The sequence below is a fragment of the Poecilia formosa genome, unplaced genomic scaffold, assembly GCF_000485575.1.
Source record: "Poecilia formosa unplaced genomic scaffold, Poecilia_formosa-5.1.2 Scaffold12, whole genome shotgun sequence".
NCBI classification, from domain to species: Eukaryota; Metazoa; Chordata; class Actinopteri; order Cyprinodontiformes; family Poeciliidae; genus Poecilia; species Poecilia formosa.
This window is the reverse complement of record NW_006799951.1, coordinates 1,756,991-1,779,575: the sequence shown is the minus strand read 5'-3', so window position 1 is coordinate 1,779,575 and position 22,585 is coordinate 1,756,991. Positions and strand designations below refer to the sequence as shown.

The window sequence follows — 22,585 nt, the reverse complement described above, 5'->3', positions numbered from 1 at the left end:
AAAGCTTTTGCGAAATGATTATTTGTCTGGTATAAGTTGTAAATTGTAGGCGACAAAAAAAAAATCATTATGAACCAAATTCTTCCCTGCGCTTTGCTGGCTTCCCTTAAAGATAATGTTCATTCCACTTGGATTTCACGTCGCCTCTTTGTCCTCCTCCACGTCTGTCCTCCTCCTCCTGCTGCTCTCCTTCCTTTTAGGGATCTCCGTCTGTTTCAGAGTCGAGGCTAAAACCTGATCATTACTCTGCTGCTCTTGACGTTTGACTGTGGAAACAAAATCTCACTGCCGTTTCTGCACAATAACAGTCCAAAAACGGATTTTTTATGACCATCAGCCAGACCGCATTTTTGTCGGTCCTTCTCTTTTGTTACAGCACGGTTCGTTCGAGTTAGAGTTTTGTGTGGACGTTAAGACTTGCTGTAGGCCTCTTAAATAATCAATTCAGTAAAGGTTGTTAACGAACTTTAGTCCCAGACAACAAGTCTGAGTTGATTCTTTAGGTTTTGAAGCACACGTGCATCTCAGGTGTTTGTTTTTATGACTTGAGCTGGCTGGAATCCCCTTCTCCAGCTGTGTTTTATTTTTATGTTGTATTTCTGACTGAAATACACAGATGCTGTCCACTTGTTGAAATTTATTCTAGATAGTCCTAATATTTCCTATTCTTATGGTATGTTTCTTCCTAATAGTCGACTCAGTTCTCAATCAAATTTATCTTTCCAGGTGAGTCAACATTGCAAAAAGTTTGTCTGATTTGAATTTAAAAAATGAAATGTAATCTTAGAACATTGGGACTTACTTTATCTAAGAAAAATACGCACTCTTTAACCCTATAACTCTAGAAATGCATCATTTTTGATACAATTTGTCATACTATTTTCCTCAAAACCTGATTTATAAATGTGCCGCTAAATATATTTTACACATTCTTTATAAAGATACAAAATTCTGCTCAACTATGCCATCAGCTATGCACAATACAGACATCTACTGTGAAAGCCTAACGTATCAAATACAATGCAAAAAGGGGGAACTTGATAAGGAAAAGGTCAATATTTCGAGAAAAAGGTACTGATTTGTTTCAAATCATCCAACAAACACATTAAAAAATCTAGAATTACATTAAAAAAAAATTCTTACATCAGGCTTCAAAATGTCAGACCGAAGCTAGAAGAACACTCACTACCATTTTGACTCTTGGGTTTAGCAGTTTTCTCTAAAGTAACATAAGCAGACGGAGAAGCTGATTACACACTCCAACTCAGCTACCGTCTGACATTTACTCTTGTTTGCTGGACTTGAACAGCTGCAGGCTTTCACATTTAGCTGCAAGTTGTGTAAAAAAAAAAAAAAGAAAAAAAGAAAAAAAAAGAGATATCCAGAAAATGACGACCCGAACGCCGAGATGTGGAAACCAGTAAAAAAAAAAGCGTGCATGGTGTTAGTACGGCTTCAAAAAGAGGGAAACACAACCATCACCAAAGGTGAAAAAGTTTCATACAAGTTTCGAATGCTTATTTTATAAAGTTTCCACTAAAGTTTGTCACTTCACTCTAAAAAATAAATTGTTGTGCTCTTGTTTTTTTTTCTTTGTTTGTTTGTTTGTCATCTTAAACACTTTGTGATTAAATCAAGCATTCTCACCCTTTTCTCCCGAGATCTCCATCTGCCTTGTTAACTCGTCCATCCCATCTTATCTAGTGAGATGGTGACAGAAGAAGAAGAAGAAGAAGAAGAAGAAGAAGAAGAAGAAGAAGAAGAAGAAGAAGAAGAAGAAGAAGAAGAAGAAGAAGAAGAAAAAAAAAGACATTGGCCACCGTCATGCATATTCTGTTAGTCTTTAAATGTGGAAAATAAGATTTCAGCAACTGTTTGATGAGGAACAAGATACAGTGTTGTGCTCGAATGAAAGGGGAAGGGGGGAGTCGTAAGAACTCTAAGCTGCTTGTTTACAGCAATCAATTGAAATTTCATCCAGCCCAAAACTGGAAAACGTCCCCCCACATCAGTCGCATGATCATATTTTAAAGACCACAGTCGAATGCCTCTGCGGCTCCTTTTATTTGGACATTGGCCTCCAGTGGTATTAACTGAGACACTCCCTTCTGTGAAGAAAACTTTTCCCTGCCATGCTCACCTCTCATCTGAATGCTGAAAACCACATTAGACCCACGATGGATCATATACGGAGCACTTTTGTGTCCTTGGAAACTAAAACAACAAAGACACAAAAGGAGCTGAGGCGGATCAGTGCACAGTTCTCAAAAGATCATCCTCCGACCACACCCAGGCAGATAAGGACCTCTAACTGCATTGGTATTCCTGTTCGGGGGCTTGTGATGCTGAAATCACACCAAGGTCACAGTCACTGTTATAAACACATCTAGAAACATACATTTCCTCATCTGTTCTGAAAGTAAAGATAAAAAAAAAACTGACACATACACACCCATCATAAATTAAATGCTATTAGCATCCTATTAAAGTTTCTATAAACTCATCCCCCTTTTTATAGCATGTAACTGATCCGGGCAGCAATTATTAAGAGTTGATGTATAAAGCCACAGCTTGGACAGGTCCTCTGGAATATATTTAGAAGGATGTGAATAGCACAGCAAAAGGGGGTGTTCTGTAACAGAAAAACGATCCCCAAAAAACCCCCTGGTGGATTTAACAAACAAGCCGAGAAGTACTTTCCAGGAGGAAGCCAAAGGGAAGCTAAAGTTATTCCAGTCTGTAAAACTAACACGACAGCCCGTCACCAAAACTCCCAGAGCGCAGTCGTTAACGCAGAGATGCAAGAAAGGCCAGGTGCAAGAAAAAAAAACCCCGCACATCCAACATAAGTAGGCTTTAGACAATGAAAGGGGAAAAAAAGAAGTTTTAAAAAAGAGAAAAACTTCCAGCTTCAGTGTTTTTCTCCATACCTTCAAGCACTCTCCTTGTAGCAGTCTGGTTCCTCTCAGGACGCAGAGACTTATCCCGTGGAAGAACAATGCGTCAGTGTGGAGCTGACGCGCAGAGCGTGCGGGGATGTTCCCCCAAACTCCCTTCGCTTCTTTTGTGCCTTTTCGCTCAACTTTCCCAGGCGAGTCAAAACACAGATTTGGGCTCCGGTCCCAGCCGCGCCCATCGGAGCTGCAGCTTGGCAGGCAGGTGTGGCAGACGGCACGGGAAGCTGAGTATTAAAAAAAAATATAAAATAGAGCCTGAGGGGGGTTGGGGGTGGGGGGGACAGATAAGCAATTAAGTTGTCATATTCTCTGCCCCTGCAGGCACAGATTGTCGACTGAGGGGCCCGGGGGGAGAAAGAAAGGAGATAAACTCCTCCTCTTCTCGCTACTGCTTCACTGCTGTGGTCACCAGTTTAAAAACGGGCAAAGTTTTTGGGCGGAGGTGGTAAAAAAGAGAGAGAGAGGGGAAAAAAAAGTAAGATTTGGGAGATGTGATTTTCTCTCTCTCTTTCTCTCTGTCTTTCTGTGTTTTTCTGAACAGAAAATAGAGGGGGCTGTCTCAGGTTGTGCTGATCTGCAGTGGGCAGTAAATCCATTCCGCTGCAGCTGCAACACATCTGGCCCCCATATTGAAATAAGAAACTTAACTTTTGCTCCATATGGCTTCAGACAGTAGGTATGGCTGAGTGTTTTCCAACATACGCACTCAGTTTTGGAGGGTAAAAAAAAAAGAGCGCTCAGATGTGAGCGGCTCGGTACCGGTCAAACTTCATTGTGTTTTCACTGGACTTTGCGTTACTGACGTGGATTGGACATGGCGCGTACGTGGTTTTAAAAGGTCCTTAACGTGACAACTTTTGGGAACCACTTTTCACGAAAAATTGGTGTGTGCATATCTAGAAACTTCTTTTTAACATAGCTCAAGCTCAGTTAGTTTGAATGAAGAATGTCAGTGAGCATCATTTTTTTTATTTCACTTAGGTCTTTACTTTGACTGGGCCATTTCAACACAACAAAATGTTTTCATCTAATCCATTCCGTTGCATCTCTGGCTGAACATCTGGTGTGTGTTGGAAGATGAACCTCCATCTTCTGCAGCCTGCAACACATCACTTCTGATCAGCATCTTTGGCTTGGCCACACCTAAGAAAAAAAACATCCAACAGCATGATGCTACTGTTATCATCCTTTAAACTGCTTTGCTTTGCTTTATGTTATCTCTGGCACGTCTACTTTCTTGTTCTTTTTGATGCTGTTTGTTCACTGATGTTTTCTAGATGCCTTCACAGACCAGTTGTATGTTTTGATAGGATCTCTTAATTCAGTCATCTCTTGTGAAGCACTTCTATTTATTACAATACCAACGCTTTCCACAGTCAGGAGCAGAAAAAGTTGTTTGGTTCTGGCAGAAAGTTGACTTGGCAAGGTTTTCATGGGCGCAACCCTCGCAGCTCAACCCACAAACGCATTTTCCTTACAAATTTTTAGAAGGAAGTAAACAAGTTCTCCAATCGTAAGATTTACTGCCAATGAGGATACTTGAAATACAAAGAAAAACAGACATAGACAAATTGTGTTACTTTTTGTGGTAAGTTTACTAATAAATCTGTAGACGAATGTCAAAGAAATGCCAAAAAGGATGTTCTCCATAGTGATTTTTTTTGTGTGTATGTTTTTTTTTTTTAAATATCGTGTCCTTCTGCTTTCACCTATTTTTTTTATTTAAAAAGGGAACCGAATAATTCCTCACCAGCTCATAGTCAGCTAATTTTTTTTGACATAGGATCTTTGTGAGAAACTTGACTCAGTAGCTGAGACTTGGCGTTTCATATGCCCCCCCGCCCCCAGTTAATTTCTCCTTCCATAAAGGCTGAGATTAAAAACAATACTTGAACAATAATCTTTCTAAACAATCATACCTTTTCAGAGAGTTTTTCAAAAATAAATTCACTCATCAATTGACTTCTGGAGATAATTGTTTGCTCTTGTTTTGTCTTTATGGTGTATGAGTAAAAAGAGGCTGAGTACAAATGCCTGCCATACTTTTCAGATTTTTTCTTTTTCTTTTTGCAGAAAATTCGATTTCCTTTCTCTTCATAATTATTTTCTACTTTGTGTTGCTCTGTCACATAGAGTTACAATAAGCCACATGGAAGTCTGTGGTCGTAACGTAGTAAAATGCAGGTGAGTTCAGAGGGCGTTAATTCTCTTACGCGCTATTGTCAGTGAAAGCTCTTCATGTTTTCAGCTTTTGCAGGGATTGTCTTCCTGTTTGCACTTCTGTTCGGGAGGTCTGATACTTTTCATGTGACAATTATCATACTCTTCAGAAGCTGCAGCATGGACTGTTTCTCACATCACGAGCATTCCCAAATGAGAGGACACAAGGGCTGTTTTTAACTCTGTAATCAGAATACGCATTCCCAGTCTGCTAATTTACATTGATGCCGTTTGGCACCAAATTAGATGCTTTATTCCTCCAGTGGCAGCCACAGACTTCCACAGGTTCCCTCCAACCACCACACCCAGCGAAGCAATCCACCCACCAGGCATGACTCAGAGCCAGTAAGACTCTAATCTGCTCAAATGATTGAAAACAAATGGCCCCATGGAGAGGAGCTGCCCCGCTCACATCCATGTGCGAGCTTGGACAATGCCAGATCCTTTAACAGAAAGCAACAAATTCCAGGATGGTGGGAAAAAAAGGGAAAAAAAAAAAAAAGCAGAGCTGACTAAACAGTGATGCCTCTTTTCAGATACACTCCTTTTTGTGTGAAAGACCTGCAGGATGCGGCTTTGGTATGTTTGCAGAGCAAGACAGCAGTGTTTTCCAGAGGTTCGACAAAAGACCTAAACATGGAAAATAATGTGACATTATTCACTGTTACCCAAGTGGTAGAAAAAAAAAAAGCCTCTGTGTCACATGGGCTTGGTATCCATACTGATTTCGAAAGGAATGTCTATACTATAATTCATTTGCAAGGTAACAAAGAAACTGTTGCTCTAATTATTTAAAGCCTGTCTTATGTAGTTGACAAAAAAGCAAAAAGAGAGAGATAATTTTATGGTCACCTTAATTTCGGAGGTTTTTGGATATCTAAAGAGATAATGACTGGTTCTGCTCTGAGCTGAACTTTTAAACCACTCAACTGTGATGAAAAAAAAAAACATTCCAGTGCGGCACTGGATACTTGGCTCAGAGAACATGCAGGCACATTCTGGAGAGAGGAGCTTATCTGTTGCTTATCTGTCTCGATACGAGACCGTCGCTTTATCTGACAAGAAAAACTTAAATATGCTGTTGCTCAGTTCAGAGGACTGCCATTGATGTTCTTGTCTAATGTAACTTAACACCTTTGAAGAGCTGATCATTTTATCTTGGAGTGATGCAACCTATTGATTTTAAAAGACTGAAAAGTGAGTAAATTATATTTAGCATTATTTCACAATAATGCTTGGAGATTAGTGATTTTTTTAAAGTACTTTTTGAGAACAAATGAGCATGTCTCTTGAAACCATATATGGAAAAAGACTTTTGACTGCTGATGGACTATTGTTGTACACAGAATATTAATTGTTTTCTACCTAATAAAACGTCTTTGGGAGCTATCACCTTTTCAACTACAAACAAAAACCTAACAGTACAGGATGTAACAGTTCTTGCTACAGCTCGAACAGAGACTGTTTCGTGGCCATAAAATGCATCACGTAAAAAAAACAGCTCCCTTTATGGGTCTTTTACTTTTTTATGTGTCCACACAAATTATCTGCTGATAGAGATACCACTGTACAAACAAAGATCATGTTGAATCAATATTTACTGTTCCATGTGTTGCTGGAAAACATAGGCACACTTGAAAAATCTTCAACAGTGTGCCGGTCTGTTAGATCTCCAAGCTGCCGCTCTTAGACAGAAGTTCTCGTGACTTCCTCCTTATCCCCAGGTAAACTGCCATGTAAGTTTTCACTTCGTGAAGTCAAATTACAAATGAATTTGCTATCCGAGGGCGGACATTATTTATGTACTGACGCCTTAGTTCACTGTTTCAAACGTTATGACATCACTCGGTGGGAATTTTCGACGGTGTCCTCCACTGCTATCGGCTCGTTTTATTGGTCTATAATCAGGCACTTTGTGATCATCATGATATGAGGCCTTTGGGTGCTCTTAATTGATGCAAACAGTTTGAAACCTCCAGTTTGTTTTTCAAGCCCTGTCATGACAGTTAACATATTGTAATTGGTTTGAAGTGAAAACAACCAATAGATTTATTAAATGTCAAACAACAATAATGATTTACTTTTGATGAGCTAAAGAAATTAAGCAAAAAAAAAAGAGCACCTGTGCTTTCTTAGTAGACTTAAAATATGTAAAAGAAGTACAAGTTTGAATATATTGATCAGAGTAATTTATTTTTTCTTTTATCCAAAATGAGGGTCTGTATTTACCACAACAGTTATGAAGATTAATGTAAAACAACTGTTTCAAAACAACCGTTAGACCAAATTTAAAGCACGTTTCAACAGCAGACCTCTCTCATCTATCAAGACAAGGAAAGGAAGCATGAAGTATACGGCTATTTGTGGAGGAGCTCCCTGCTGACAGGAACTTTATTTATTTCATTAATGACACCTGTCGTTTTCTCATCAGTGGCATGTCAACATGTCTGCCGTGAGAAGAAATATCAGCTACAACAAACTCCATGTAGCCTAAAATGTTTCCGGCTCTCTGCATCTCTCAAGGTGTTTCTTGAGGTGAAAACATCTGGTGCTGTCAGGTCATTTTGCTGTGTCTGTATGAGAAAGTGTTAACAGATGAGTCACATCAAATTACAGGGAGATCTTAAGAAGACAATGCAGCACATTGACTGGAAATCAAAGTAACCCAAAACACAAAACAGATTTTCAGCAAAACAAAAACTGAGTGGGACAAAAAGAAAAAAAAAAAAAAAGAGCCATGAAAACTGGATCTTTGATTCCCCAACGTTCTGTTTAACTTAAAGGTAGTTTCCTAACACTAAGCTACATAAACATTAACAAGAGTTAATAGCTTGTGCAAACATATGTACTTAATAAGTAGCCATTTGTGTGTTTGTTGAAAGATTTGGCTCACTGGGTGTTTCACATAGAATCCAGATTCTACAATCTCATACCAGTTGATTCATGTATCTTACTGGAGAGCAACCAAACTATTTTATCTCTACTGTGAATGACAAAAAAAAAAGAGAGCACACTCTAGAGCCTTGACTAACGCATAGTAATTATTTCCAACCCTCAGCCCTGCAAGATTCATCCATATAAAATGTAAGAAAAAAAAAATCCCTCTTCCTCAGGGTGTGTAATATCACATTTCCAAGCACTGAGAATCAAGTCCAGGCAGCCTCTTATTTAACATTATTACTCTCCTCGTGGCGACAGACAGAGTCTCACAGTCTTTTCGCAGAGTGGAAGTGTGAAAAGACTTCTGAATTACATTTAGGAGTTTATAAATAGGTCTGTTAAAGGACGTGAATCAGCAAATGAGAACAAAGTGACTCAGACCCAGCAACCAGATCAACATGGACCAGACACATACGAGAGCCCAGATAAATCACTTTTACTCAGAGCTCAGCGTAACCGTCAGAGTTCCTCTGTTTATCCCTCAAGAAAGGCTCTATTTAACACTGACCTCATATTTAAACAAAACTGTGAACCCGTGGGGCATTCTGTAACTTTACTGCCCTTAATGAAGCTGTAACAGAGAAACCACATGTATTTTTTCTTTTTGTGTCTTTACTAGTACTGATACTCTTTTTTTACTACTCAAATCCCACACATCTTAATTTAGGTCTTTATTTAGAAGAAGAAAATATCAGTTTCTATTAAATTTTGAATTTTTAGACTAATTATATTGATGACAACAATTTATAACATAAGTTTATACAAAGTAAAATACAAATTCAAAATAGATGCCTTTTTAAAGGATATCTCTGAAATTGATCAAATATAGTATTTATGTCTTTTGTTAGTCTTTGATGGGACAGCAAACGGTCCAGGTAACTTGCAAGGGGGTAATTTTTTCCAAAGGTGTCTGCACTTTTCAACATAAAAAAGAGCAGCAAAAGAGGCATAAAAAATTGGAATATTACAACAATTACTGTAGCACAGAATACATTAAGCCCACCCGGTTTTATTTGTTTTCCGTTTAATTTACAATTTATTTATTTTCTGTAACCTCTGTTAGTTTGATTATTTATTTATTTTTTTTAGCTACCTACTTTTTATCCACCTACTTATAAAAATAATTGCTGTTTTTCTGTGTGCTTTATTTTATTTTTGGTTTTTGTTTTGTGTTTATTCTTCAAGTACTGTTTCAAGTATGACTCATTGTAGTATTAAAATCTGAAATAAATCATAATAAAAAAATAAAAAAAAATGGAGGGACCTAAATATTATGGCACTGCACCTGACTAAAAAAGTTAGTGGTAGCAGTGCAGCCAGTGCACAAAAAGTAAAAACTTGTAAAACAGAACAAGATAAGATCTAATAATCATTTTTGAGTGGTTTAGGTCTAAAATTTGATCTGAAGCTGAAACAAAACAGAGTTTAGAGGTCAAAAAGCCCTAAAACGGGCTAGTTTGCATTCTAGGTGGTAACAAATAACACAAAGGCAGCTGTGACTTAACGCAGTACAAGTGAGAAATGATTAGAATGACATGTAAACACAACAAATGTCTCAGAAAACCCGCGAACACGTGTAATTTTCAGGTACTTCTAAGATCGTTAGAATAAACTACAACTCCCAGGATGCTGTTCGGCTGACCGTAATCAAATTCTGTCCAATCACTTACGTTGAAGGCAGTTCCCCGCAAAAATACGGAAAAATAGAGTCGTCTTCGGTGGGTGTTAAAAAGAAACTCCTATTCAGTTGATTTTTTATTTTAAAAAGACTTTTTTATATATATATATAAAAGCGTTAACTCGCAAACTTAGTGTTGCAAACGCAACTGACTTGTTGTACTGCATCGGAGAAAGAGTTCATAGGAGTGTGGAGATGGAGATCACACCGAAAGCAGCCAAACTGTCATGTGGGTATTCATCACCTGGTTCAGTCGAGTCAAGCCCCTCTGAGTTTAAAGAAGAGAAGGTGAGTATTGTTTTTGACTTTTATTAAATGCGTCACTTTACGCTTGACGCAACTTGGAGTCAAAAAACAAATTTTCAGTCTCTTAAAGTCTGAAAAAGTAAAGAATTAAAGGTGTTTTTTTTCTGGTGTGGATAAATATGGAAAATAATAATTTTGGAAAGTATTTGTTTTCCATGTCTGATTCAAATCTATCTATCTATCGATCTGTGTTATACGTTCACTCATCTGTTTGTCCATCTATTCTTCCGTTTAGTCTCCATGTCTGAGGAAATTCTGTGACATTTTGTACAAACCCAGTACATGCTGTTATCCATGCTTAATTATCATTTACTTGTATCGTTTGGTGTGATTCCCACTGCCACTCCGCAGCATCACTCTGGGCTAAGTGCCTCCCTAAGGGAGAGGCTGAAGAGAACACGGCGCTCCTTCATCTCACCCCTTTCTGTGGCCAAGCGCCTTTGTGTTGACAATGAGGAGGAGGATGCCCCACATGCTCCAGCAGAGTCCCAAGAGACTATCGCTGTCCACACTATGGATGCAAACGGGACTGAAGTGAAGCTGGGCAGTGAGAGGTTGCCCTCACTTGCTCCCCAACCATCACACATCTCCTCAGGAGACTTTGCTCTGCAGCTGAGGAAGGAAGTAAAGGAGAAAACGGAGACACTGCGTCGGCTCAAGATGGTGAAAATGTACAGAAGCAAGGTAAAAGTAAAGCCATCAAATATCTTTGCCAAGTTTATCACGTAAGACTGAAAAAGGCAATATATGTGTCTTTCTCCTCAGAATGATTTGACGCATCTCCAAACGTTGATTGACAAGTGGCGCAGTTGTGCACAGGCTGCTCTGTATGAGCTCCAGTCAGAGTTCCTCGTAGACGGAAGGAAGGCCGACCTGTCCGAGCTCATTGACCTCTTTGGTCTGGATGATAGCATTCTGTGCTTTGACCGTGCAGAGGGAGACTTCACTACGTGACGCCAGAAGAAGTATCTTAAGTCCAGCGAGGACGACAGAAAAGAGTTAACACAATTCATCTTATTTATTGTTGGTGCTTGCTCTTGTTCGCAGCAAAAATAACACTAAATATTCTGTTAGCAAATCAGTGTATAAATAAATAAACTATGTGGTAACAGATAGCACAAAGGCAGCTGTGCCTTGATGCAGTACAAGTGAGAAATGGTTAGAACGACACATAAACACGACAAATGTCTCAACATCGCGAACATGTGTAATTTTCAGGCACTTCCAAGATCGTTACAATAAGCTACAACTCAAATACAACTAGTGTTGGGCGCTAGTTGTATTTCATCTGATCGAGTGAGGGAAAATTCCTCCTTTCCAGACGCTCAACTTCCTTCCGGAGGAGGTCCAGTTCGTCCGACTTAGCCCTAGCGAGGTCCTCCAGTTTGCGCCTATGAACAATCTCCTGGTAGCGCTCGTCTCTTTCCGCTGCCTCATTTTCCTCGGTAGCTGAAACGCCAAAAGAGCCTCATTAACAACTGAAATGGGAGGAAAGTCCCTTTTGCAGAGTAAATTAGTTAATGGTCAACTCAGTAAGTCAGAATATCATCAAAGAATGCATTGATCTGTTCAAAAACTAAAATTTACACATTTTTATAGATTCCCTTTATACAAACTGATACATTTCAAGAACCTATTTTGTTGACTTGATTGATTAATTGGTGATTATGAATTTAATTAAACTGCAATGTGAGGATAATGAAAACCCAAATTCCAACGTCACATAAGATCGATAAAACTATACTTTACATACAGATTTGTTATAATATGGCCATGTTAGGAACTACACAGTCACGAGCAAGACTGCTGACTTGACAGATGTACGTACAGCAGTTATTAACACTCACCACAAGTATGACAAGCCTAAAGATCATGGCTAAAAACATTGGCTTTTGACAGTGTTGCGTTAAACTTGACTGATTAATTGAAGTTGAATGGAAAGTTGAATAAGTTGGTGAAGCAAAGCCCATTTTAGCAATTCAGGGGGATTCAGCAGTGCCTCCATGCTGCACTCTATTTATGCTGTTTTGCACGTAGTCAATCATACATACATTTCAATGATATTCTAGGTTATTGAGATGTGTCTGTAGATCTGTTTTCATTTACCTGCGGCTTCGTAAATATGTCTCAGCTCTGCCACAGAAGTCTCCATCTCAGGAAGATTCTTCTTTATACCATCAGTGCTGTCTGCTGTCATTGATATCTTTTTGTTAATCTGTTTTAACTTTTTCATTCGCCGGTGAATGGCCCTTTTATGGGTCTGAAATTGAGAGCGGCGTGCATTATGCATAAGATGTTGCTGGCTTTTGTGGTTCAAACTTTAAACGTTGTGCTAAGACACATTCAGGTTGTTACCTGTTTCATGAAATCAATACTTTTCTCCATCTTAGAAATTTTCTCCAACACGTGACTGTTCGGATCCTTCTTGCTGAGACACTGAAAAAAAAAAAAGAAAGGAGACGGTTAATTTGTACAAATGAACTACAAATGGTGTGTTCTCTAAATTTAGATTGAAAACGTCCAAGCTAATGTCCCAACATCTTTAATCAGGAAATATTTTTAATGACAAGAATGGATTATTTATATTCACAGCTTTCTTCCTGCATGGTGTTATGGGCTTTAACAATGTCAGGAAGCTACCAGCGACAGAGCAACATGAACCTTCTTCTGCCAAAGGAAACTGGCATTAGAGTGAGGAAATTCACTTGCGATGTTTTGTTAAACTATAACGGATAATTTAGTTGATCTGTTTTCTGTTCCAAAATCTAATCTAGGTTTAAAAATACTAGTGAAATCTATTGTTTTAGTACAACAAGGGTACACGGCTATTCTAGAGTAAACAATTATCATGTCAGTGGTTTGGCATGAATTTAATTAAACTGCATGTTTCTGGTTTAAACTCTTGGGGAAAGAAAAGGACGCGAAGAATTTCTTGCTTAAAATTTTAGGACTGAACTAAATAAAAATGCAATTGGAAGAGGAGGGGATGTAAAAACCTCCATCCACACACGACGTCTTGAATAAGAGGTTTAAATGCTGAAAAGGCAAAAAGGGTGGGGAGGCTGAAGAAAGAGGGTGTGAGGTTTCTATAAAAGATAATCCATCTGTGCTGGGAGATGGTAACAATTTTCTGCTTGCAAAACATCTCACCGTGCCAAAACCAAAATACCTGCCTGGATAACACGGAGAGGAATTTGGCCAGACACGCACACTGGATTAATGTTTTACCCCATATGTAGATTTTTTTTTTCCCCCTCTTTTTTTTTTCCTTCGCATTATTATTTAAACCTGATGCTGAATCCTCTGAAAACCTCTGACATATAATTAACGCGGCAGGAAAAAAAATTCCAGTCGTCGTCAAAGAGCAAATCACAGTTTCCCAGAACTTCAAAAGCGGAGTTATGATTACAAACTAGATTACTTCCATGTCATCCTTTGAGAGTCGAAGCATCTTGAGTTCTCTCTTCTTTTCATGCAAGTCCTCTATCTTCTTGTCCAACACCCGGTGCTGCCACTCCAGCTGGATGATGTCCTTACGGACCTCACAGCGTGCCTCCATGTAGGTTATCTTCTGCTCTGCAACTCTCTGGTAACACGGGGAAGAAGAATTTGATGGACAACTTTTATTGTTTTATTACTGTTTTAACAGTAACATTTTTCTCATCCCCATTTTGATATGAAAATGTCTGAAAAAGACGTTTGACGGTAAAGACAGACCCTGATTTTCTCTTTGAGGTTGTCCACCACGCTTCTGTTGATAAGGATGTAGTCAGTCTCAGCCGTTTCAGCTGTCAGATCCACGGAGGACGTCTCCACCTGTCCCTGTGGCAGGACAACCAGGATCATAGGGTTCATGAGATGCTGGTTCCTCTTGGTCCTCAGGCTGCAGAAACATGACATCAGAAACCACCACAGCGTTATCGACAACATTTTTCTCACTTATTGTCCTCATCCATTTTCAAGCATTTCTGGTGGGGTGCCAGTAACAAAAAAAAAAAAACTGCAATTTTTTTTTGTTTATTTAGTCTGTCAGAGAGAAAAAAAGTGGGTGTTTATTTTTTCAAAGTCATATTTTTGCCATCTTATTCACACATTTATAAATGTTAGAGTTACAAACTAAATTTATTTAATTCACAGGCTAAATATCTAGTTGACAAATTAAACATTTAGCTTTCAAATTAAAAATTTGTGTAAGAAGCTAAATATTTAGTTATAAACTAAATGTTTAGTTCCCAACAAAATATTTAAATTTGAGCTCAACATTTAGTTTAGTTTGAACACTAAATATTTAGATCCCAATCAAATATTTGGATCTAAATATTTAGAAAAGTATTTAGCAAATACTTTACCTAGTTGGAAGTAGATACTTAACTTTTCCAAAGTAAATACTTATTTTCCAAACTCAGTATTTATTTTCCCAACTTAACTGGTCTGAGTGAAACAGATTGTCCAGTCAGAGGTTCTGGGTCCTACCTTCTGAGTTCTTCAAAATGCTGCTTAATTTCTTCTTGGGCAGCATTATCTTCATCTAACCGTCTCTGCAGGAAGGCCTGCATCTCGGCAAGCTCCAAACCATTTACTTTTATCTGTGAAACAGTAAAGCAAAGAAATTTAACAAACTGTCATGGAATAAAGTAAGTGAATATATTGCGTCTCTGATATATAAAATGGACGGTAGATGTGTCTTTTTCTTTGTATTACCTTTTGTTCACTCTCTACTTTTGTTTTGCGCACAGCACAAAATTTCTCCCAGACAAACTGGGTCACTCCTTTTGGCATGTTTTCCGGAGCATCCGACTCCTCCATGCCAGCGAGTGTTTGGCTGAGTCCATCAAGAGCGGAGGTGTTCAGACAGTGCTGCCTGAACACGTTGGAGTCATCTACAGACTGCGTCCTCATCCTTTGAACTCTGGAAACAGTCGTGACAACCCGAGCTTTGAAAACGACCGGCGTTCAGCGACTGCTGCGTGGAAATGGTCACAAACCTGGGTCTACGCTTGAACAGTTTGTAAAGCTGATCGGTCACATACTTTGGTAGATCAGCAAACTCTTTCCTGAATTCGCTGTCGAGATTCTTTGGGTGATGAAACAAAAAAAAATATACTCATCTCTCACACAAACTTTGTTTTCTTTTTTTTTGTGTGTGTGTTTTATCTGAACGCTTACTTTGTCTTCGGCTACAATGTCCTCGTACGCGAACTGAAACTGTTCCACCATGTCCTTGAATCCCATCAAGTCTTTCTCTGTCTTTACCTGTCAGAAAAAGTTTGCAGTTCTGGCTAGTCAGCTTAATACACGAACCTGCTGCTTCGCATCACTTTGTCAAATTATGTTCTGAGACGGTAAGGCGCTGTACTGGAACACACGCCAATTTCTACAAATTAAATCTAGTTTTGATTATTAATAAATTCCTGCGGCATGAGTGTGTCCAACATTTTTAACCTTTTGTGCCAGGAGTTGTTCAAGTTTGAGCTTGAGCTCTTGCTCTTGCCGGTTCATCTCCTCCACCTTGCGCACCGCCTGGGCAAGATAGGTGATTTTCAGCTCTTCCTGTAAAACACGCCCAAGCCAATACGAGACAACAAATCAGAACAAGAGAGAAGACTTTTTATCACGTGTATGTGCATCACTACAAGAATAATTTAAGATTTACCGTAGATTAGTTTTTTGAAGCAATTGATTTCATTGGACTTTATTTATAGGGCTGAATACATATGAATACCACACTTTTTTGCAGTTTGATGTACGTTACCTGATATATAGTAGCCATGAACTTTACTTTCTTCTCAAACAGCTTTGTGAGTGACTCATCAAACTTTTCCGTTGACTCTTTGATTATTTCATGCAGCTTTTTCATCTCAAATTCCAATCCCTGCAAAGCCAAGGTTCACACATGCTTAACACTGATCTCAACTAATATTTTGGTAATAAAATACTAAAAAAAAAAAAAACCACACAAATGGAATTCCCCTCCCCCCCCTCTTTTATTTTTAATTACCCGTTTATATTTCTCCTTCTCCTCTGTGAGCTCTTTAAAGTTCTTTTCATATTCTTTATAGACTTTCTTCTCCTCTTCACTCCACTGAATGGGAGGTTTGGTCAAAGAAAACTCAGGAGGAAATATTTCCTGTGGAGTAAAACCAAAACAAACTGTGGGCTCCTCATGCTGCTTGGTCTGATTTTACTGGCATTGTCTTCAAGAAACAAATGTAAAAACTTAAAAAAAATAAATAAATATATATATATTTTTTTACAGTGCTAGCCAAAGGAGAAAACTTAGAAGAATATTATTTACAGTGACGTTTGTTGCTGCTGCAGAGAAATCTGATTTAACGTTTAAACTGAGATATCAATGTAGGTTTGTCTCTTGGTTTTTAACACATAATTCAATCAGTTTCAATTTAGATGCGATTGCTTATACTTGTGATGTTTTCTTTTAAATAAGAAATCCTTCACAGTTGTAAGTACATTTCTATTAGACATAATTCTCCAATGTTTCTAAATAAACTGATCGAGCTAGGGAAGACGTTACACAGTTTTGCAATGGCAAAATAGCGTTATCTTGCAAGACATGCTTTAGATTTGTCAATCATTTGGTTTAAATGTCCTTATGTGAACACGATATTTATATATTTACCACTTTTAAAATGTCCACTTTTTTCACTTCAAGGACTCCGTCCATCATGTCTTTCAGAGCTCTCTCTCTGCTGTCGTCTTTCTGCAACAGGACAAGCATCCCTCCCTCAGCAGGGCTCAACTAACCTTTTAATCGCTACCATTTTATTTACTTTACAGATTTTTAAATCGGACACACAGCCGTAAACTGAAACCACTAATCTGAACAACGTGGATAAAAGTGTGCAACTCGTAGACAATGGCAAAGAATTAGCAAAAAAGCCAAAAATGTTTATCATGACAGCGTACGTGTGCAGCCAGGCGGGCCTCCCTCTCCAACCTAAGCCTGTCCTCCTCTGCTTTCTGCTCTGGGGTGAGGTATTTCTCCGCTTTAATCTGAAGTTGGACAAAGGCAACGTCTCATAATTACACACAAGCTCACAACTCGGCTCACAAAACAAACAAACAAACCACAGAGCACTTCCACATTCACTCGTGCTCGGTTGAACTTTACGTGAACCATGTCCACTGCTAGGACATTTCAAGAGGACAGTAACCTCAGAGTCCTCCACGACTAACAGCCTCTCTGGCCACTCCATGTCGGTCAGGCGGGGCTCCCACAGCTCCTCCTCGATGTCCAGCTCCAGCATGATGTCCCTGATGTTTTTGTTCCTGTCGTCCACTATTTTGATCTCTTTCAGTTTCCGCTTGAACAGGGCATCGAAGTCGGAGTTGAAAGCCATCTTGATACTATAAATCAAGTCCTGCATTCAGAAGTGAGAGAAATAATTTATTATTAATTAAGACCGGGCAAAAAACAATAACAAAACCGAATCTGCACCCTTGACTTCTTGTTGAAACCAGACTGTGTGTGTATACAAGTGAATGTCTAAGAGTTAGTCAGTCCAGGAAGGAGACAGGTTCTGTTTTCCAGAAATCAATGCGTTTCGAAGAAAGACAATATATATTAACTACAGAAGAAAAAGGAAAAGAAAAAAGATTCTGGGTGACGGTGGTAAACAAATCCTTAACCAGCATATGCCACAATGCCACTTAGAGTGGAAGAATCGTGTGGTAGTATGCCAAAACAGTTTGGTCACGCAGTTTAAAAAGGCAGTTCTATAAAGTACAAAAGAAATATATGAAAGTTTAAAAAGAAAACACTCTTGGTATTCTGGTCTTAGCAAAAGTAACTAATTTTGGTTACCTAACTGACTTCAAACAAACAAACAAACAAAAAAAACAAAAAACAGTCTGAATAAGTGCCGGAGAGGAAAAACAATTATGTGTCTTTTTACACAGCTTGAATAAATATCTCCGTTGTCCTTTTTTTTCTTTTTTTTTTGAGAGTGTGTGTTTTGGGCACTGGTTTTGGAAAGCATCAGAATCTAAATGAGTAGTAATCACCATTTTGCAGAGATTCGACAGGTTCCCACCTGTATCAGTATGATCTGGTTGACCCGCTGTTCGACAGTTTGCATGCTGAACTGGTCGTAGAGGTATTTGTTGGCAAGGGCTAACAGAGCTGAGAGTTCTTCACTGTCTGCACTCTCTGCCACATGGCCTTCCTCTGGTTTGCTGCTGTCCTTCCTCTGGGCCATCAGCTGCAGGTTGAAATTGCGAGCACAACAAATGATGGAGCAAAACATGAGCGCCGAATCTGTGGCCAGAAGATTATAAACCGTATCCAAAGAATATTGCAGTTGAGAAAATCATTGCAGCAGCCTGCTTTCAGCCACACGGCTATAAATCTAAAAACATTTCAACAGCCGTGGGCTGGAGTGTGTTCAAGTATTTAAAGAGGGCTGCAGTGGGGAAAGTTCAGAGGAAAGACTGTGATTTCAAACAACCAGTAGTGTTTTCAGAAGTAAACTTGTTTAGACTTAGATGGTTTTGTCCTGAAATAGATTTCCACAAGGAAATAAAGATTAAAAAATGTGACATTTCCCTGCGACTGCTTTCAGAAAACATCACATTTTGCTGCATTCCTGCTGCACACCCACAACGGTAAACATGGATCTAATTACTTTTAACTCATCACATGTGCATTACTTTGCTTCGTCAATCAGAATCTAAACCACCAGTTTTATTCACTTTGCTTGCAGCTTTTTCAATCGTCCTCATATTTTGAACCCTGCGGATGTCCTCCAACTCCTTCTCTCTTCGATCTTTGAGGGGATAGTTCTGCACAGCTAACTTAGAGTGGAACGCCTGTGGATGACAGACACACATAATTCAAAGTTAATTGATTAAAAAAAAAAAGAAAGTAGTCTTCTTTATTAAAAAGCTTGCCACTGAGCCACTTTACGTTGATGCTCCGGGGTTTGACCAACATAGAATCCCAGCATTCTCTCTTCAGGACGTCTCGTTGGTACTGCTTTTCTAGAATATCCCGCTCAATTTCGGCCTTCACCTGCACATTGGAGCAACGTTAAAAGATCATTTTAAGGAATAATTTAAGGTCGATGGCAGTAGTGTTTGCTTGAGCTTTCCAATACCTTCTGGGCTTCCTCCTCCGCCATGGCGTCCAGTCTCTTCTGCTCCTCCACATCTAAGTTAAACTGTTTTATTGGGAAGCTTTCATTCTCAAGCATCATTTTATGAACCTGACCACAAACAAAAGCACATTTTACACGTCTTTTTGGAGAAGAATTCGATCCAAATTCAGATTTGTTTAGAAATTTTAAAAAGATGTTTGTAAAGTTACAGCATATCATGGGTTCAGAAATCAGTTAAATACGGAAAAATCTTTCATTTTTACCCTTTTCTTTGAATGTCTTTTCTTTTTTTTTTTTTTACTGTTATCACGTAAACCAACATCAGTTATTTAGATGTACTTTACTGAATAGAATAAAAATCTGATAAATGTTTGGGACATATGCTTCAAAGTAATAATTTAGATATCTTGTAATTCTCTGTTAGGTATATTAATAGGCTGTTGGATGTAAAACTACGACCTCTATCAAACAACCTGCAGCACATTTTTCTCTCAAGTGCTATAGTCCTTAGAATAAAGAAAAAAACTAATCATCCTAAATAGGAAACAGCAATTGACATTATGAAGAAAAATGAAAAATGGCAAAAGCCTGATTGGCTTTTATTTTATAATGTGTCAGTGGCAAAAAATTGTTAATAATTACAAATGAACAAAACATTAAGGGAAAAAAACTAAAACTAAAAGCCGTGTGGCATAATGATAGGGAGATTTTTTTAAACTAAAGTTGTGATTTTAGTAACAGTGACAGTTCCTTATGTTTGTCTGCAGTGGCATTTTTTCCTGTTGACTGTTTATTAAACTGTGAGGACAAACTGTAATTCCAAGCAAATGATAAAAGCCTACTTACAGCCTCCCGTAACTCTTTCATGGTATCTCTTAGCTCTTTCTTAGTTTCTGCATGCTCTTTGTTGTCTTCCTTCACAATCTGTTTTTTAAAAAATAAAGGTAAACATGAAGGTAAAATTGTCTTTTCCACCTTCCCCACATCAGGTGTAGTAGAGACCTCCCACATGTTTATTATCAGCTCATCCATATGCCAAGCCTTTGTCATATGGAAAGGTGCCAACAGGTGCAAACGTCTGGTTAATGCCTTTGCAATTACTTGTTTCTCCCACTCTGTAAGCAACAATAAATCAAACATCTGCAAAAAGCAACTTGGTGCCAACAATAACTGCTCTTTCTGAAATCACTTTCACACACAAGGTGGAGCAGGACCCTCTCATAAACCACCCCCTGGAATATTATGAAACAAGATAAACATCTATGCATATTTTCACCCTGTCTACAGCCCTGTCAAAACCACAAATACAAGAGCTTGTCACTCACTTCTTCGTGTTTTTTTTCCAACCACGTGGTGGCTGAAGCAGGGGGAAGGTAATGCTCATCTTCCTCTGTTGCATCAAGGCCGAACTGTAAAGCATAAGTAGTAAATTTGGTTATAAATATTTGTAATATTTGTCCGATTAGGGACATTACATATATAACTTTTAAAATTAATTAGCTAACATTACATATTATCATTAGAAATAGAGGGGAAAAAAAGACTGATAAAGATGGAGTATTGTGCTAGACACTAGTAGTGCTGGAATTTAAGGATAATTTGATTCCAAATAATACTTTAAAGATAAAAAGCATTATAACCCAGTGAGTTTCACCTCGGTTTCCTCCGTTTTCTTGCTGCTAACTGGAGTCTCCTCTTCCCACACAGGAAGGTTAATCAGGACGGGGTTTTCAGAAATGAATGAGGTCCTTATGGACTGAGCCCTAATCTGGCGGCTTTTGAAATGAGCTATATCTGCATCTTCAGCTCTATAGGAAGGTACAAGAAATAAATAAGCAGACCAGTATGTTAGTGTAGTTTCAATAATGCAATATTATTACATTAGAGTATACACTGCAATTACCTCGGACTCCAGTTAACATGATACTTATTTCATCTTACAGTATAACAGTTAATAAAATACACCGCTTCATAATTACCAATGATAAATTATCTTTAAAAATAATGAGACTAACTTTTATGAATAACATTTCAATAAATTATTCAGTAATTTAATATTAAATTAATAAAACATGCATCATTGTAACTTGGTTATGCTTTGGTGAACCAATAAGAGGCTCGTAAAATATTACTAAAATATTAAGCATAGTGCTTATGATAACAATGTTTTGAAATCTGAAACTAACGTTTTTGTGGGAGTGGACAGAGCAGGCAGATGTGGAATCTGAGTGGGAAGATTTTCAGAGCCAGAATGTGACTTTTACTACAGTAAGTCTTTGTTTTTCCAGACCTTCGGCTCATGGTTTCTTTATAACCTCATAATACCGCCCCGCTGGAGCTTAAGTCATGTTGTTTTTACTGCTATCCTGCACCATAGATGGAAAAGGCAGCATTTATTAAAAGCTACATCAAACTGCAGGTGTGACTTCCTTATGCAAGCAAGGACGCCCCCTACTGTTCACGGTTGTGCACAAAATGAGCACGTGTACTGGGTGGCGCTTTACTTGGTCTTAGTGCAGAGGAGGGACCCATCGCCTATGCCAGTAGTGACGACTTTCAGACTGTCTGGGGAGAAGGACACACTCCGGATTCCACCGAGGCGTTTTGAATGACACCGCCGCTGACAGCAGAGCTCCTGCAGGCACAACAGCAGTGTCACATCTGTGGCACTTTGCAATAATATTTGAGTAAAAAAAAAAAAAAATCAATGTTTTTACAGATTATTGCAAATATATTGATATTAAAAGTTTATTTAACAGACACGCACAAACTAATACTTTGTCGTGAAGCCAAAGGAAATGATTATGTACTTTCCTGGTAACTACTTTCAGTTGTTATAAAATTGATGTACACATCAAACGTGACTTTAAACACGGACTTTTTCTTTGACCTTTTCACAAAGACTATATTTGTAGAGTCGTCTTAAGCTGTGGATCCCATCAGCTCCTCCAGTAGCATGGTGCTCCTTCTCATTAATAACGCTCCTTCTTACCTGGCCTATATGTTCAGGAGGACAGCCACGTCTTGGCAGGTTTGCATATGTGCCATACTTTGTTCATTTTTGGATTATGGATTAAACATAACAGCTCTGGATTTCTTTACTAAACCACCTTCTCCACAACTCTATCCCTTACCACAGTGGTTTCCAAACATTTTCTGCGCCCCCCACCCCCACGGATTACAAATGGCTGTCTGGTTGAAACGACGCGTGTGACGGGGGGGGCATCGACTTTTTGGGGGGGCAAAATGAATGTACGTAGCTGAAAATAGACACCAACATCGGTAGCCTACAAGGTACTAGTTAAGCTTAAGGTGCTGTATTGATATTAGCTAGTCATCTTTTAGCTAACATTACCTGCATCCAACAGCTT

At 38.6% G+C, this 22,585-nt stretch overlaps 3 protein-coding genes across 10 annotated transcripts in view; 1 reads left to right on the top strand and 2 right to left on the bottom strand.

Annotated features, from left to right (window-relative positions):
• col17a1b (collagen, type XVII, alpha 1b) overlaps positions 1-3,289 on the bottom strand; it is a 34,174-nt gene extending 30,885 nt beyond the window's left edge. For 6 of the 8 annotated variants that reach the window (XM_016667947.1, XM_016667950.1, XM_016667949.1 and 3 more), the window contains exon 1: positions 2,931-3,289. Coding sequence is in view for 1 of the 8 variants with exons in the window: in XM_016667948.1 (XP_016523434.1) it covers positions 1,648-1,690 (43 nt within the window). In the remaining 7 variants the exon portion in view is untranslated. Of the gene's footprint in view, positions 1-1,647; positions 1,701-2,930 lie in introns of all 8 variants that reach the window. The other 2 variants (XM_016667948.1, XM_016667954.1) reach the window with 2 other exon arrangements.
• A 6,004-nt stretch (positions 3,290-9,293) lies between these two features.
• sfr1 (SWI5-dependent homologous recombination repair protein 1) lies at positions 9,294-11,215 on the top strand. The gene is made up of 3 exons (XM_007545307.2): positions 9,294-10,083; positions 10,453-10,785; positions 10,867-11,215. Exons 1-3 carry the CDS (start codon positions 9,991-9,993, stop codon positions 11,053-11,055), a joined length of 615 nt encoding a protein of 204 aa, XP_007545369.1. The 5' UTR covers positions 9,294-9,990; the 3' UTR covers positions 11,056-11,215.
• Positions 11,105-22,585, bottom strand: part of cfap43 (cilia and flagella associated protein 43) — a 16,561-nt gene continuing 5,080 nt past the window's right edge. The window contains exons 14-36 of the mRNA XM_016668034.1: positions 21,719-21,905; positions 20,869-21,022; positions 20,540-20,623; positions 20,061-20,138; positions 19,215-19,322; positions 19,025-19,129; positions 18,811-18,927; positions 18,153-18,320; positions 17,274-17,480; positions 17,026-17,112; positions 16,739-16,819; positions 16,100-16,228; positions 15,854-15,973; positions 15,544-15,651; positions 15,268-15,354; positions 15,087-15,175; positions 14,803-15,010; positions 14,575-14,687; positions 13,819-13,984; positions 13,523-13,687; positions 12,457-12,537; positions 12,208-12,361; positions 11,105-11,550 (exon numbers count right to left, since the gene is read on the bottom strand). Coding sequence (XP_016523520.1) covers positions 11,375-11,550; positions 12,208-12,361; positions 12,457-12,537; positions 13,523-13,687; positions 13,819-13,984; positions 14,575-14,687; positions 14,803-15,010; positions 15,087-15,175; positions 15,268-15,354; positions 15,544-15,651; positions 15,854-15,973; positions 16,100-16,228; positions 16,739-16,819; positions 17,026-17,112; positions 17,274-17,480; positions 18,153-18,320; positions 18,811-18,927; positions 19,025-19,129; positions 19,215-19,322; positions 20,061-20,138; positions 20,540-20,623; positions 20,869-21,022; positions 21,719-21,905 — 2,972 coding nt within the window. The 3' untranslated portion in view covers positions 11,105-11,374. The remainder of the gene's footprint in view (positions 11,551-12,207; positions 12,362-12,456; positions 12,538-13,522; positions 13,688-13,818; positions 13,985-14,574; positions 14,688-14,802; positions 15,011-15,086; positions 15,176-15,267; positions 15,355-15,543; positions 15,652-15,853; positions 15,974-16,099; positions 16,229-16,738; positions 16,820-17,025; positions 17,113-17,273; positions 17,481-18,152; positions 18,321-18,810; positions 18,928-19,024; positions 19,130-19,214; positions 19,323-20,060; positions 20,139-20,539; positions 20,624-20,868; positions 21,023-21,718; positions 21,906-22,585) is intronic.

What these genes read in the sequence shown, in the direction of transcription:
- sfr1 (XM_007545307.2), top strand. Translation starts at nt 9,991, where the DNA reads ATGGAGATCACACCGAAAGCAGCCAAACTGTCATGTGGGTATTCATCA. An exon ending in CTGAGTTTAAAGAAGAGAAG is followed by an intron (nt 10,084 to 10,452) that starts GTGAGTATTGTT and finishes GCCACTCCGCAG; the next exon opens with CATCACTCTGGGCTAAGTGC. An exon ending in TGAAAATGTACAGAAGCAAG is followed by an intron (nt 10,786 to 10,866) that starts GTAAAAGTAAAG and finishes CTTTCTCCTCAG; the next exon opens with AATGATTTGACGCATCTCCA.